The sequence below is a fragment of the Gigantopelta aegis genome, chromosome 4 (assembly GCF_016097555.1).
Source record: "Gigantopelta aegis isolate Gae_Host chromosome 4, Gae_host_genome, whole genome shotgun sequence".
NCBI classification, from domain to species: Eukaryota; Metazoa; Mollusca; class Gastropoda; order Neomphalida; family Peltospiridae; genus Gigantopelta; species Gigantopelta aegis.
In genome coordinates this window covers 24,170,271-24,186,608 of record NC_054702.1, presented here as the reverse complement: position 1 = coordinate 24,186,608, position 16,338 = coordinate 24,170,271, and the positions used below count along the sequence as shown (strand labels likewise).

The 16,338-nt window shown below is 35.7% G+C and overlaps 2 protein-coding genes across 2 annotated transcripts in view; both read left to right on the top strand.

Moving 5' to 3' along the window:
* The window catches only part of LOC121370248 (eppin-like), a 28,250-nt gene extending 25,264 nt beyond the window's left edge, over positions 1 to 2,986 (top strand). The window contains exons 4-5 of the mRNA XM_041495372.1: positions 648 to 720; positions 1,941 to 2,986. Of these exons, the coding sequence (XP_041351306.1) occupies positions 648 to 720; positions 1,941 to 2,113 (246 nt within the window). The 3' untranslated portion in view covers positions 2,114 to 2,986. The remainder of the gene's footprint in view (positions 1 to 647; positions 721 to 1,940) is intronic.
* A 3,460-nt stretch (positions 2,987 to 6,446) lies between these two features.
* LOC121370247 (eppin-like) lies at positions 6,447 to 15,905 on the top strand. The gene is made up of 5 exons (XM_041495370.1): positions 6,447 to 6,616; positions 9,241 to 9,316; positions 11,143 to 11,294; positions 12,553 to 12,670; positions 15,527 to 15,905. The coding sequence occupies exons 2-5, from the start codon at positions 9,241 to 9,243 to the stop codon at positions 15,748 to 15,750; spliced, it is 570 nt and encodes a 189-aa protein (XP_041351304.1). The 5' UTR covers positions 6,447 to 6,616; the 3' UTR covers positions 15,751 to 15,905.
* Positions 15,906 to 16,338: the final 433 nt, after the last annotated feature.

Sequence of the window (16,338 nt, the reverse complement as noted above, 5' to 3'; positions counted from 1 at the left end):
ACTCACGAACTTGACGATTCTCACGACAATTTGGTTGAAAGTGTGCGCTCATCCTACAACTATCTCAACTGTTATTGTATTTGGTTAAAAAAAAAAAAAAGGAAACCCAACACCCTCTTCCCCCTAACCCTGCCCCCCCCCCCCCCCATTTTTTTAAACCACTTAATAAATACAAAAACAAACAAAAATAAAACACAACAAAAACAAAACAATTTGAATCTGCCACCGTTTGTGGGGCACGATTATTCCGATCAGTACAGCAGTTATTTCCTGGTATATACAATAGCATGTCCTGTATGAGATACGAAATCACTACCTACTACAAGTAATTGTCACTCTTATGTCATAGCGACTGCACATTTTAGTACAACTGGCCAACTCTTTTGTTCATAGTGATCGTGAGCCTGTCCAGATTTATCCATAGCTACCATCATATAAGTCGAAAATCGGCAAGTTCATGAGTTGAACAACACAACTGTTGCGTTGATGTGGACGGCGCAAAACTGTTCATATTCAATTGTGGGCTTTGAACTTGGTGACTTAACAAATGCACCGTCGAGGACGGTTAGGATTATCCGTGGTTTTATACTGTAATTTTATAATCTGGTTTTACGCTCTGGTTTCACGCTGTTGTTTCTGTGTTTCAGACAAAACGATGTCGTCCTGGTAGCAGGTGTAAGATGTACGGCAGTCGCCCGGTCTGCATCCCGATTCCAAAAGGTCAGTTTTTATTTCTGTGAAGCCAAACTATACAGTTTAGTTTATTTGCGTTATTATCACCACCCAATTGTTCATGATACATACATGTATGAATGAGTAAGGTTCGAATATTGTGCAGTGGCCAGTCTGGCGGTGTGAAAATATAGCGCATGTTCTATTACGTCTGTTGCCAGATCTGTAGTTGACGTCAGTACAGACGCGGTGTCTTTTGTCACATTCGATTCAATGCGTTTCACTTTGAACTGGCACCATACTCGCCAGACCTAGACCCAGACCCAAACCCAGACCTAGACTCAGACCCGGTGTGTTTTGAGCCTAAGGCTAGTGGGTGCTGGGGTTTGTAATGTTCCATTTACAATATCACAGTATCTAAAGGTACTGACCGTGTCAAAAAAAGTTCGGCTATCATAGGTTTCCTTACCGTTAAATTACACATTACTTACAACTTCTTGGAAAAAGTTTTAATTTGGGCAAATACAGTTTGTGTCTGGCTGTCCTCGTGTGTATAATAGCTTAAAATGTATTTTACACGAAACGGGAAAGGGTCAATAACTTTAAATAAGACTCGGACATCGTTATTTTAATATTGAAGGGACCTAACCAAATACCTCAAGATATCGATGGCTCCAAATATAAAATATTTGTGATATAGGTGGATCGAGACTAAATAATAATTGTTAGTAAAAAATTATGCATTTGGTTATATCTGAACTTCGTGCTGGGTGTATACTATCAAATCAAATCCCATAGACGACAATAGTAACATATGTGGCTAAAACTCCTACCTGCAGTGTATCAATCAACAGAAACACCGCGGATATAAATAATACCGCCCCTCACCCATAAAGTGAATCAGAAACAATTGTGCGTGAAGCTGCTCATTTCTGAGATAACGGGTAGCGTCTATGACTACCTTAGTTCTGGTCAAATTTCGAGTACTTTCTTTTACAGGTACCCCATACATGTTTCAAGCACAAGGCTACTTGACACGGCGGTACTAGATGAAATAAAATTGCATACATTTTTTGCCCAGATGAAACTATTTTTTTGTACAGTCAACACACTCACATTTATCACCAATTACAGGACTTGTGGTGTTAACTTTTCTATCAAAAAGCTCAGCCGGAACTTATTTGGTTTAGTGCTACCTAATATCCTGGGCTAAAGATAAGTGAAGTCGAGATAACGATGCTTGACTGTATTATTACATTCTGTTTCAGCTTGTTTAGAGCATGTGGATCAGGGACTGTGTCTTCAGACGTACTACCGCTACTTTTACAACAAAATAACCGGCAAGTGCGAGATGTTCGTTTACGGAGGTTGCGATGGAAACGCTAATCACTTCGGTTCATATAGGCACTGCGCATGGATATGCCTCAATAAAAGGGAATGACGTCATTTCCCTCAACCAAACGTGACTGGTGATGGATTAACAGAACATATTTTCTTATAAAAAAAAAGAAAGACATTTGTTTTTTCTACACAGTTATTTGGTGACTGGATACATTTTGTGTTGTAAAATCTGCAATATTACAATATATATCGTTTATGGGTACTCTGTAGTTAGTGCATAACTGTATATATTTATAGCAGCGAATATATTATGTTAAGCTAATTAAATAGCCTGTACATAGTAAATATGTATATGTTTTTGCATGTTTTATAGATGTAAGTATTGTATAATGAAAAACACTAAGAAGTAGACGATTGTGAACATGTTACAAAATGTCATATTCTGTTATTGTTTATTACATTATGTTTGTAATTTATTAGGGAATGTCGGGTATTTTAGCTTCAACCAAAATAACTCTAGTAGGACCGTGTCTACGAAGTTGGTAGTTCAGTTCCCTCGAGAAAAAAGTGTTTTTTAAAAGGGTCCTTTCTTTAGTTTGAAAATGGCTTTAACATGGTTTTGTATAGCTCGGGAAGATACTTTATTTCTTGTGTATAATTCGGTAGCATTCCCTCAACCACTAGTTTAATCGTTAAAGGTGCATCGTCCTTCAACATCAATGTGTGATACTTCGGATACAATAATACATGACATGGTTACAGAGAAAAACACTTTGTTGATTTTTATACTTCTTGGCTGCCGTCTTGAATACTTCAAATTGCTCAAGAGTGACAACTCCTCATCCATATGGCTATCATTATTAATACCGCAAACTTAAACAAACAACAGTAATAGGGCCTAATAATAATAAGAAGAAGAAGAATTTTTAAAAACAAACACAAACAAACAAACAAACAAAAAGAAACAAACAAAATCCTTTTTAAAAAACCTAATACAATAAAAAATGTTTTTTTTATTTCATTTCGACTTATTTTTGCGACTATATTCAATTAAGGTTCAAGCACGATGTCCTGGGCACACACAACTATCTGGGCTGTCTCTTCAGGGAAGTGGGTTGTTAGTGGTTAGTGAGAGAGCAAAGGGTGTAGTGGTCTTACACCTACCCACTGAGTTGTTAAAACTCTCTCTGGGTGGGAGCCGGTACCCGACTGCGAACTCTGTACCTACCAGACTTATGTCCGATGGCTTAACCAATAAACAATAAACAAACAGAAAAAGAAACACACAAACACAAAAAGACGACCTATAAGCGAGAAAGTTGAGTTATTACCCTCTACTGCCGGACTAAGCCTATAGATCTTCAAGTCAAAGACTAGACATGACCTCATAGTACATTTTAGAAATACATTCTTTTGAATAATCAGGGAGACATCTCGGGCACCACGCAAGCAAGCATTTACTTTCTACAAAAAATATTGAAACAGCTCGGGTTGGTGAGTGCCAGATAGGTTGGTAGATTTTGTAGATGATTATATAGTCAGAAGTAAATGTCCCATGCTCGCATAAGAAGAAATTAACGTTTTAGCTAGAAATGTCATACAATGTAAATTTCCATTTCCTCCTTTTAAGTAAATGTGTATTGTACATGTATAATATTATGTAAATATTTGTAACGTCTCTGAACTGTATGATTACAGCTAATAAAAGTATATATAGTCAAGAGGGCCAGGTACTTTTATCTATGGTGAGAAAAGGGTAACACTAAGATATAGCTTTTGAAGTCTGTATATACCTTGTACATAGCTCATAACTATTCCAGTTCGTGTCTCACTAAATCCCTTTCCATCTGCCATTAGAACTGATATACGGAAACATCGTTGAAATCATGTTAATGGTTAATATTGCAGTGGTGTCAAAATAGTCCACAATTATTTGTTAATATTAAATGGACTATAATATTATCTTGCATACGTATATTCTATTTGGCAAAGTGTTTTGTTTTATATGTATTTATATGTATTTATATATTATGTATTGTGTAAATATACTATGCCTTCAGTCTATCTCGTAACATATTCATTTATATTGTATAGCGCACGTATGTTTATTTATTTTAATTTAAAACCTTTATTGTTTTGAGTTTCAACATTAAAAATTATAGTCGTTGAAGATGATAGTAACCGGGATGGGGGAGCTATGTATTATATATTAATATGATTTTAATTGGTGGGGGGAGGGGTTGCAATGCATTATCTTTAGAAGGAAGGAAATGTTTTATTTAACGACACACTCAACACATTTTATTTACGGTTATATGGCGTCAGACATATGGTTAAGGACCACACAGATATTGAGAGAGGAAACGCGCTGTCGCCACTTCATGGGCTACTCTTTTCGATAAGCATCAAGGGTTCTTTTATATGCACCATCCCACAGACAGGGTAGCACATGCCACGGCATTTGATATGCCAGTCGTGGTGCACTGGCTAGAACGAGAAATAGCCCAATGGGCCTACCGACGGGGATCGATCCCAGACCGACCGCGCATCGAGCGAGCGCTGTACCACTGGGTTACGTCCCGCTCTAACATTTTGAAAGACACAAGGACACGGACATCGTGTAGCTTATACATGGTTCGTGTATTGCGTATTACGTCTATAAGACATCCAATAGTCGATGATTAATAAATCAATGTGCTCTAGTGGTGTCGTTAAACAAAACAAACTTATTTTTGGTTGTTGCTGTTTATGTTTCTTTCTTTTTTCTTCTTCTTAATTTAATAAATAATATGTATTTTTTAAATTTAATATATCTCCAGTGGTGACGCCCACCTCTCCCCAGCCATTTCTTACCCCATCAAAAAATAAGTTTTTAAAAAAGTCGAAGGCTGTGTTCGGGATTTACATTCTTGAATAATTTGGTAACGTTTTTGGTCTCTGCAGTAAAAAGAAGTGAGAATTCACACTAGTGTTTATTAATAATAATAAAGTGTGGTCTCATGTCAGTGTTTACAAATAACAGTGTAGGTGTTCTAATCTTGCATATACTACAAGTAAATTAATGTTCAATTAGTCAGAAGCTAATGTAAGTCTGTTCTGTATTTTGAGAACGAAACCTGTTCCGTAAAAACTTGATGTCTTATGTGATATTCATTGGCGTCTGTGGCAGTCTTCTGAGGAGGACGGGGCGTAGCTTAGTGGTAAAACGTCCGCCTAGTGCGCGGTCGGTGTAGGATCGATCCCCATCGGTTGGCCCATTGAGCTATTTCTCGTCCCAGCCAGTGCACCACGACTGGTATACCAAATGCCGTAGTATGTGCTATTTCGTCTCTGGGATAGTGCATGTAAAAGATCCCTTGCTACTAATGGATAAAATGTAGCGGATTTCCTCTCAAGACTATATTTCGAAATTACCAAATGTTTTATATCCAATTGCGATGATTAACAAATCAATGTACTCTACTGGTGTTGTTAAACAAAACTAAACTTTGTTTTAGTCTTCTGGCATTAGTCAACAGAGGTAACTGTAACACAAGTTACAACTGGTTTCTAGTTACTAGTATTCTTCGTCACTAAGCTACATGTGTAACTCTATATGTACTTATATAGTATATCATATGTGAATTCAGGACTATTATGTTCAAATCAACCAATAAATTGTTCTAAAATAAAACATTAAAATAATAGATATTGTGTTCACTTTATTTATGTAGCAGTTCGTTGTAGATTCGGTGTGACCTGTCGAAGATATCCAATAGATTTGATGTTACTTTTGAAACAAAGTGAAGGTGTGTGCAATCAAATTATGTGCTTGTATGATTGTTCACTGTGCACGATTAAAGGGACATTCCTGAGTTTGCTGCATTGTACGATGTTTCCGACTAATAAAATACTTCTACCATTAAACTTGCATATTAAATTGTCTGTATATTCAAGGTGTTTCTGGTCGTCTTAATATTTGTAAAAAGCCCAAACTGGGTTTTGTCTTCAAATAATTTCATACGTACGACAAAAACAATATTTTAAGAAATACGATCAAATTTAACCTAGTATAAATATTAGAACGCTCAGAAACACGTTTAATATACAGCCACTAATATTTTATGCAGAAAAATATATTTGATATGTAATTACAATCGTTAAACAGTCTCTGTTAGTCGATAACGTCTTAAAAAGTGCAGCAAACTCAGGAATGTCCCTTTAAGGTCACAATAAGGGGTAAAGGTATTTTAAGCTTTAAATAATATATGTATCGTGTCTTTTGATCTGTCTGTCTTATTTTTATGTCTAGCTGTCACTGGTTTCCTCTTCCATCTATATTTGCTGCCTGTGATTCGTTGATTCCCACTTGTTTATGGCTCCGTTCAAAGCTATACATCAAAGACGCAGTATAGAGAATATTCGTGACTTTGTTTTTTTTTACATTTGGTGTCGCAAATACGTCTGCCGATCTAACGACGTCATTGACCTATCTGCGCATGTCACCTCGGACACGCCCATTGACAGGGTAATGACTTAAAACTGGATATTAATGTCTACCATCGTTACAAGACAGCGCAAAAGGTTACAGGTAGCGACTCACACTGGGACTGGTGACTGAAATGTAAGCTAGTTTTTATATATTAAAAACTATAGGAATTCTTGTTAAATAATGTATAGTCAGTTGTAAATATTAAAATTAAAAACGAAAACTGTGTTGAATATTTATAATTAGTCTGTTAAACTATTGGAAATTGTACTTACTTTATTATATTTTATGTATAATCATTCAGTGAAACTGTTTTAAAAGGGAAAAAAATAAAGCTTGTTTTGTTTAATGGGACATTCCTGAGTTTGCTGCAATTTTTAAGATATTATCGACTAACAGAGACTTTTTAACGAATGTAATTACATATCAAATATATTTTTCTGCATAAACTATTAGTGGCTGTATATTAAACGTGTTTCTGATCGTTCTAATATTTGTACTAGGTTAAATTTCATTTTATTTCCTAAGAAAAATATTTCGTATGTACAAAATTATTTGAAGACAAAATCTAGTTTGGGCTTCTTACAAATATTAAGACGACCAGAAACACATTGAATATACAGACACTGATATTCTAAACAAGAAAATATATTTAATATGCAAGTTTAATCGTAGAAATGTTTTATTAGTCTGAAACATCTTACAATGCGGCAAACTCGGGAATGTCCCTTTAACGACTCACTAGAGCACATTCAAACATTTGGTACATTTTTAGTACCATTAGTAACAAGGGATCTGTTTTATGAGGAATTATTTGGGACGGGAAAATATAATTCTAGAAGAGGTCCACCAAGGGGATTCGATCCTTCGACCTTGCAACTCAGTCTGTACGGTGCCAATTCGTACCACTGTACCCATTATTTTTGAAAACTAATATAAATTTCAAAGATGATAAATAATTAATGTATTAGAACAAAAGCGATTTTGTTATGGTTTTTGTTTGTTTATTTTTGTCATTATTTTAACTCATTTTATTACCATGGCAAATTACATATTACTGAAACAAACGTGTTCATGAATTATAATAATTTTGGTATATACATGTATACAACAACATATATAAATACAGTGAAATCCCACCTAGCGACCACCCCGGTATTAAGACGACTCCGCTATTAAGATCACTTCTTAAAGACCGGAATATTTCCTTATTATTTTATAGGTAAAACTACCCCGGTATTAAGATCACCCCGCCTTTGCGAATTACGACCAGTAAAGTCAGTCACATTGGTCGTTTTTAGTGCATTTCAACCCCGTGAAAGCGACCATATTATGATAGCAAATTTTCTGCTTTTTTCGTTTACACAAGTATTAAAGAAAAGTCATGCATCTTATGGTTCCTTTGTGGAGCATAAAAAAAGGATACCGGTACTTTTAGTTTTCGGAAAACATTGTCACCTTGTTAATATTAATGAACGATGTAACGCGCTGATTGGTTATTGCCATACTGCAGTCAGTGAAGTTACCCACAAGCCTGCACACTTCCGATTACAGTTACATGCTAATTAAACACATTTATCAGGAAACACCCTGACTATACAAATTAGGTAACTTATGAAGAGCATCACTGTAATTACGTTTAATGCCCAGACCAAATCGAAGTTGCCTCGACAAGTGTGTATTATTGTTTCTAAGTTGAAGATATACATTCACAGTCATCACATTTCATTTCATTTCAACTTATTTTCGTGCTTATATCAAGCACGCTGTCCTGGACACACACCTTAGCTATCTGGGCTGTCTGTCCAGGACAGTGGGTTAGTCGTCAATTTGTTTGTGATTAGTGAGAGAGAAGATGGTGTAGTGGCTTTACACCTACCCATTGAGTCGTTAAAACTCGCTCTGGGTTGGAGCCGGTACCGGGCTGCGAACCTTGTACCTACCAACCTGTAGTCCGATGGCTTATCCATGACACCACCGAGGCCGGTACAGTCATCCCAACGTGACAGGGCGGAGCTTAATGGTAACTGAAATATCGCTCCATCAAGGTGAGCGACTAATCCCATGGGTAACAAAACAAGTGTTATTTAGAGAGGCGACATTGACAAAGTGAGTTGTGTCTATCACTATTTCGATATAATTTTACACGCAACATCATTATTAGAAATGTCAAATTCAACAATAGACAACAGACACGTTTTTCATATAATTCGACTACTATTCAGTATTTATAAATTCATAATGACATTAGTTCTTAATTCTATTTTAGTACTCACTGTAAATAATTCAAATAAATGATATTTGCAGTATATTTCTTATGTTATAATTGTATATAAATTGTAATTAACTTAAAATGATAGTAACCCGCTAACAAGACTAAATTTACCGAGTTCTATGTGTGTCTGTGTGTGTGTGTGTGTGTGTGTGTATATATATATATATATATATATATATATATATATATATATATATGTATGTATGTATGTATGTATGTATGTATAGTGGTTCCAGATTTTGTTGTCACGAGAATGACCAAAACTGGATTACTCTCAAAGGCAATACTTACTAAGGTCGGTTTTCTGGATTACCTTTTGGCATCAACATCTATTATTAAACTATTAATTAAAAACAGATGTTGAAAATGAAATTGTATGAATTGGTTGACGCGACTGAATGTTATAAACATATTCCACTTCGAGATGTACATTCTCAAACTAATATCAAAGGAAGTGTTACATTTCACGTTTTGTTTTTAATAGATGGATATGTCAAGCACACTGACGTCAGCGTTCGTTGTCTTCATTATGGCGATCACGTGGTTGAGCACGACTTCAGGTAGTATTATTAAAATTATAATTTTATATTGTAACATATTCCACTATTCTATTACACGATCTTATTATATATATATATATATATATATATATATATATATATATATATATATATGATTATATCAGTATATTAACACATTTTTGTTTAAAACATAAATAATCGAATTATTATATATATATATATATATATATATATATATATATATATATATATATATATATATATGAAAAACACAATTCGATTATTTATGTTCTAACAAAGAATGTTGTGTTAATGTATTGATATAATCTAGTGTATCTGTGTTAGACATAAGCACTTGATGACAGGGTAATTTAATTATTCTCAATATACCCCCAACACGAACTCTTCCAAAGCATGTACTACATAAAAAAAAAACCCGCTAAAAGTAGCGTATTGTTATGGTCAACGAGGAAAAAAGAAGTTAATAATAATACAAGTACATATAGTATAATTGTATCATGAATATGACAAATATTTATAATTATTATTAGAAAGCATGTTTTATTTCCATATATTATAGTCCCAACCACTGAGACGTAGCCTATATTTATTGTTACAAGCGTTTTGCAGAGTCTGACGTCAGTGACGGTGGCATTTTTCCAACACTGAACGCAAAAATTATAAATTTAAAATATTGGAAAAATAATTAAGGAAACTTTTTAAATTTCTAAGCTGTTTTATAAAGATGTAATAAAACGAAAAATGGAGATATTATACAAAGTATTTAAAAAACGTACTTGGTCAAAGTCTGGTGAATAATCTTTTAATGGTTCTGATGAAGGTTTTTTCATACCTGATTATATCAACGTCATAAGGTCTTTTCAAAGAAGCATATGATGCAATTTAAACTGTAAAATTAATGTTGTAATTATGTTTACATATTTCTCAAGTAGTTTCGTGTTTGCATTATGGGCCTGGTAAAATCCTCACGTCGGCCCGGTCGTGAACAAAACGCGGACCAAAACGCTTTGAATAGTGTGCTGTAAAAAACAAACAAAAAAAACAAAAAATAACAACAACAACAGTACTGACAGTTTATCGGACATTGGGGAGGAGGTCTGCTATTTCGACAAAATGTTATTTAAGAACAATAATAGACATTCCTTGATTACAATAGGCTTTCGATATGAACCTCATCATCGAACTTTACATTAATTTTGTTTGACAGTTCAAATATAACTTCTCTTTCTTTGATTTTAATAGTTAATCAAAATAATTTTTCTTCTTTCTTTCTCTATTCCCCGCCCCCCCCCCCCCACCCCCCAGTAATTTTGGTAGTTAGTGACAAACTAACTTACACATACTCGTCTACAACGTCAATGGTGGCTAATATATGCAATAACCGTATCATGTACTAGTTTATTATCCTGTTATCAAGTACCTATGGTGTTAGATGCTTGTTGTAACGTTTGGTACAAACTCAAGGTGATATACGTTGGGGGGGGGGGGGGGGGTCATGTTGTTTGTTGTTTGCTGGTTACTATTTGCTTCCGTTGTGTTCGGATTAGGGATTTATGTACGTGTTTGCACTAAAATGAACGGTTTTCAAAATAGTTATATCTGTTTTTTGTTTTATCTAAATCCATGAATAATACTTTACCATTAGAGTCCAAACGTATGCTGTGTGACTCAATGGTTCATCCAACACTTTTAAATGGCTGAGAAACTTGGGGATACGAAAACAGAAATTACCACAATTTTTTTTTTTTAATGCTTATTACCGATAGTAAACAGATTGAATTTTAAAGATATATGTTTCCTTAATGATTGCGTAAATTACATTGACACGTTATTTCATTATACAGCTGTTCAGGTAGACTCCGCCCCTCCCCCTCCTCCTCCGCCTCCTGGTGAATCTGGTCCGTGCGCCTATTACTGTCAGTTCGGACTCCTGCCTGGCATGTGTAACTGTGACTTGGTGAATGAGCTGTCAGTTGCTCGGGAAACACCTTGCATGGTGAGTTCAAAAAACAAAAACACAAGTCCAAACACATCACAAACAACACCACATGAAATGTGGCCAATAGTAATCCAAACACATTACAAACAACACCACATGAAATGTGCTGCCAATAGTAATCCAAATACATCACAAACAACACCACATGAAATGTGCTGCCAATAGTAATCCAAATACATCACAAACAACACCACATGAAATGTGCTGCCAATAGTAATCCAAATACATCACAAACAACACCACATGAAATGTGCTGCCAATAGTAATCCAAATACATCACAAACAACACCACATGAAATGTGCTGCCAATAGTAATCCAAATACATCACAAACAACACCACATGAAATGTGCTGCCAATAGTAATCCAAACACATCACAAACAACACCACATGAAATGTGCTGCCAATAGTAATCCAAACACATCACAAACAACACCACATGAAATGTGCTGCCAATAGTAATCCAAACACATTACAAACAACACCACATGAAATGTGCTGCCAATAGTAATCCAAATACATCACAAACAACACCACATGAAATGTGCTGCCAATAGTAATCCAAATACATCACAAACAACACCACATGAAATGTGCTGCCAATAGTAATCCAAATACATCACAAACAACACCACATGAAATGTGCTGCCAATAGTAATCCAAATACATCACAAACAACACCACATGAAATGTGCTGCCAATAGTAATCCAAATACATCACAAACAACACCACATGAAATGTGCTGCCAATAGTAATCCAAATACATCACAAACAACACCACATGAAATGTGCTGCCAATAGTAATCCAAACACATCACAAACAACACCACATGAAATGTGCTGCCAATAGTAATCCAACCACATTTTTGTTCAAAGTCACTATTGGCTATAAGTACTGTTACAAAAATGAATTAAGGTATTTTTGCTTTTAAAAAATATACGTAGTCTACTGCTTTATAATACAAAAACGGTAGTTAGTTTATAAATTTTACAAAAATATTTTACAATTTATACATGTAATTGTACAATGTAAGAAAAATAGGACATCGTTAAAATAACTTCTTACACAACCGTTGGTAATACTAATAATAGTACTTGTCTTTGTACTGATTATTAATAACACTGATAGAAGCAACAATAGCAGTATTAATACATGTAGTTGTATTAAATAGTATTTTCACTTCCGTCAACATTTTAATAATATTATTTCATTTACAGAGCAATATGTTTTTAATATTTTCATTTGATTCACAGTTAAAACATTGTAGAACACATGAACAGTGTGTGGAGCTGCATGGTAACCCTGTGTGTGTGGTCGCTGGATCGAAACCACCGTACACCGACACCTATAACAGTGGAGCGACACCAGAAAGTGAGGGGTTGTTTTTAGATTGGCGGTGGCGGGGCGTGGGGGGAGGGGGATAGCGGGATAGCGGGGTATATATAATATTGCTAAACTAAAAACTAAATATTATAATTTAAGGGATGGGATTGGGTGCGGAAAAGAGTTATACATCTACACGTACATTTTCTGTCGCCGTTTTAAATGGAATAATATATGTTTAAATGCTACACAACCTTCATGCTGTCTTATCCATTCTGGCATGCATCAAATTATGGTCTTTTGTCTTTGTCTACTAACGAGGGCGGGACGTAGCCCAGTGGTAAAGCGCTCGCTTGATGCGCGGTCAATCTAGGATTGGGTTATTTCTCCTTCCAGCCAGTGCACCACGACTGGTGTATCAAAGGCCGTGGCGTGTGCTATTCTGTCTATGGGATGGTGAATATAATAGATGCCCTACTGCTCACGAAACAATGCAGTGGGTTTCCTCTCTGAGACTATATGTCAGAATTACCAAATGTTTGACATCCAATAGCCGATGATTAAAAAATCAATGTGCTCTAATGGTGTTGTTAAACAAAACAAACCTTTTTCTCTTAAATATTTGATATCTGAATTTTTTTTTTAATGCTAGTTTTGTAATACATATAATATATGTGTATAAGGGAATGCGTGTCGACACGGTTGACCATGTGCACCATCACGATCATTGGCCAACTCCTCACCAGATCGTTTCACAATAACATTCCGCAAATCTTCATTTGCCCATTTCCACCCGTTTAAGTATCACCGAATCTGAGGATCCTGGCTGAAATTGTATTAGTCCAGTGTTAAATTTCTGTTTAGCTGCTTGTTTATATATATAGATATATATATATATATATATATATATATATATATATATATATATATATATATATATATATATATATATATATTTGTCTGTCTGTCTGTATACCTGTCTATTTGTCTGGCTGACTGGCATGACTGCCTGTTTACAATGTATATATAATATATTTTATCTATATGTATGTGTGTATGTGTGCATGTAAGTACGTATGTGTGTATGTATGAATGTATGTATGTATGTATGTGTGTGTATGTATGTATATATGTGTGTATATGTGTATGTATGTATGTATGTGTGTGTATGTATGTGTGTTTGTATGTATGTATGTATGTATGTATGTATGTATGTGTGTGTGTGTGTGTATGTATGTATGTATGTATGTATGTATGTGTGTGTGTGTCTGTTTGTATGTATGTATACTGAAACACAATGAAAACGCAAAAACAACTTTTCATTGCAAATAACGACAAACTATTAAAGGGAGATTCCAGAGTTTGCTACATTGTAAGATGTTTCCGACTAATAAAATGTTTCTACCATTAAACTTACATATTAAATATATTTTCTTGTTTTGAATATCAGTGTCTGTATATTCAGTGTGTTTCTGGTCGTCTTAATATTTGTAAGAAGCCAAAACTGAATTTTGTCTCCATATCAAGGTCAGTATCTGGTGTGTCCACCACTGGCCCGTGAGCATGCGTGAAGACGACGGGGAAAGGATTGGCACAAACATCTCAAATAAGCCACAGGAATGTTCCTCCACTCCTCCTGTGCAAGCTCAGCGACGTTACACGGTGATGGCTGTCAGTGACGTACACGACGTCCTAACTCGTCCCACATGACTGTTCAATTGGGTTCAAATCCGGTGAAACGGCAGGCCAGTTCATAACGGTGATACCGGCTTGTTGCAGGAATGCCTGGGTAATTCTTGCAGTATGTGGACGGGCATTGTCTTATTGAAACAGAAGGGGACCTCCTGTTCTTCGGTGACGGCGCAAAAGTGGCTGGAGAACTGGTCTTAGAATAACGTTAACATAACGCTGGGCTGTTAGGGCATCGTGGACAATGATGAGATCACTCCTGAAATCACAGTTGATTGCCCCCCATACCATCAGACAACCGCCGCCAAACCGATCACGTTCCCTCACACATCAGTCAGCGTACCGTTCATGGAGTCGCCTGTACACACGTGCTCTTCCATCGGCAAAGGAGACAGAGAAACGGGACTCATCTGAGTAAACAATGCTCCGGTAAAAGGCTGGTGGATGATTACCATTCTGGAGAGCAAACTGTAGTCTCGCAGCACGATGTCGCGGTGTCATGATGTTACCGTTGTACGGGCGTCTGCATCTGAGTCCAGCCGTTCTGAGTCGACGGATGACCGTCATCGGATGGATAGGCCTTCCATGACGTTCTGTCGTGTTGCTTGCTGTCATCGTCGCAGTTCTGAACCGGTCACGGAGGTGGTGTCGTCGAATCTGCCGATCTTGGGGTGGGGTCATAACGGGACGTTGACCAGGTCGAGGTCGATCACGGACTTGAAGGTCCTAGCAACTTGGCTTTGCGAAATCCCCCCTTGAAGCATGCCCAACGCTCGCTCCCTTTGTTCTTCTCAGAGTCGTGGCATTCTTAATGTGACGAGGAATATGACACCGTTACGTGACTTTTATGTGTCCACATACTGGCATTCCACGTGCATTGCATGCAGCATGATTGAGCATGTAGTGAACGCATTTCACACCATTTTGTATGTTTCTGCTATTGTATGTGTAACGAGAACAAAACCAGGATTAAAACCCAGACAAAAAGTACCAATCAATAGCTTCCTCTCATAAATTGTTATTTTAAGTCCAATAAATATATTTTTCATTAATCACAACAAAATATTGAAAAATATCTGTTTTGCGTTTTCATTGTGTGTCAGTATATGTATATACGCATGTATGTACATGCTTGTCTGTCTATCCATCTAAAATATATCTCGCTGTCTATCTACAATTGAATGTATCTAATGTTTTGTTATGCGTGTTTTCCAGTTTGCCAACAACCAAAAGTGATTGGAAGATGTCGAGCTTTTTTTAGAAGATTTTATTTCAATACTAGAACAGGGATCTGTGAAAGGTTCATATACGGCGGATGTGGAGGAAACACGAACAATTTTAAAACTCTAGCAGAATGTCGAACAGCCTGCATAGAACCAAAACCAGATAATCAGTTCATAGTCGACTTTGAGACAGTCTATAGATTTCCAGGAATTTAAAAACGTCTGCGGAATATAGTCTTAATTTTGAGTTTCTTAAAGGGACATTACTGAGTTTGCTGCAATTTTTCAGATGTTATCTGCTAACAAAGACTTTTTGACGATTGTAATTACATATCAAATATATTTTCCTGCATAACATATTAGTGGCTGTATATTAAACGTGTTTCTGGTCGTTCTAATATTTGTACTAGCCTAAATTTCATTTTATTTCCTAAAATATGTTTTTTCGTACGTACGAAATTATTAGAAGACAGAATCCAGTTTGGGCTTTTTACAAATATTAAGACGATCAGAAACAAATTGAATATACAGATACTGATATTCTAAACAAGAAAATATATTCAATATGTAAGTTTAATCGTAGAAATATTTTATTAGTCGGAAACATCTTACAATGCAGCAAACTCGGGAATGTCCCTTTAAAGTTAAACATGACTCGTATTAAATTATAGACAAACGATCTTCCAAAAACAATTTTTAAAATCCAATAAAACAAATCAAACAAAAACAAACCAACGAAACCAACAATAAAACATAGAAGTAGATTTCAATATTGACGAATTTAACTAAGATATTAGTATTTAA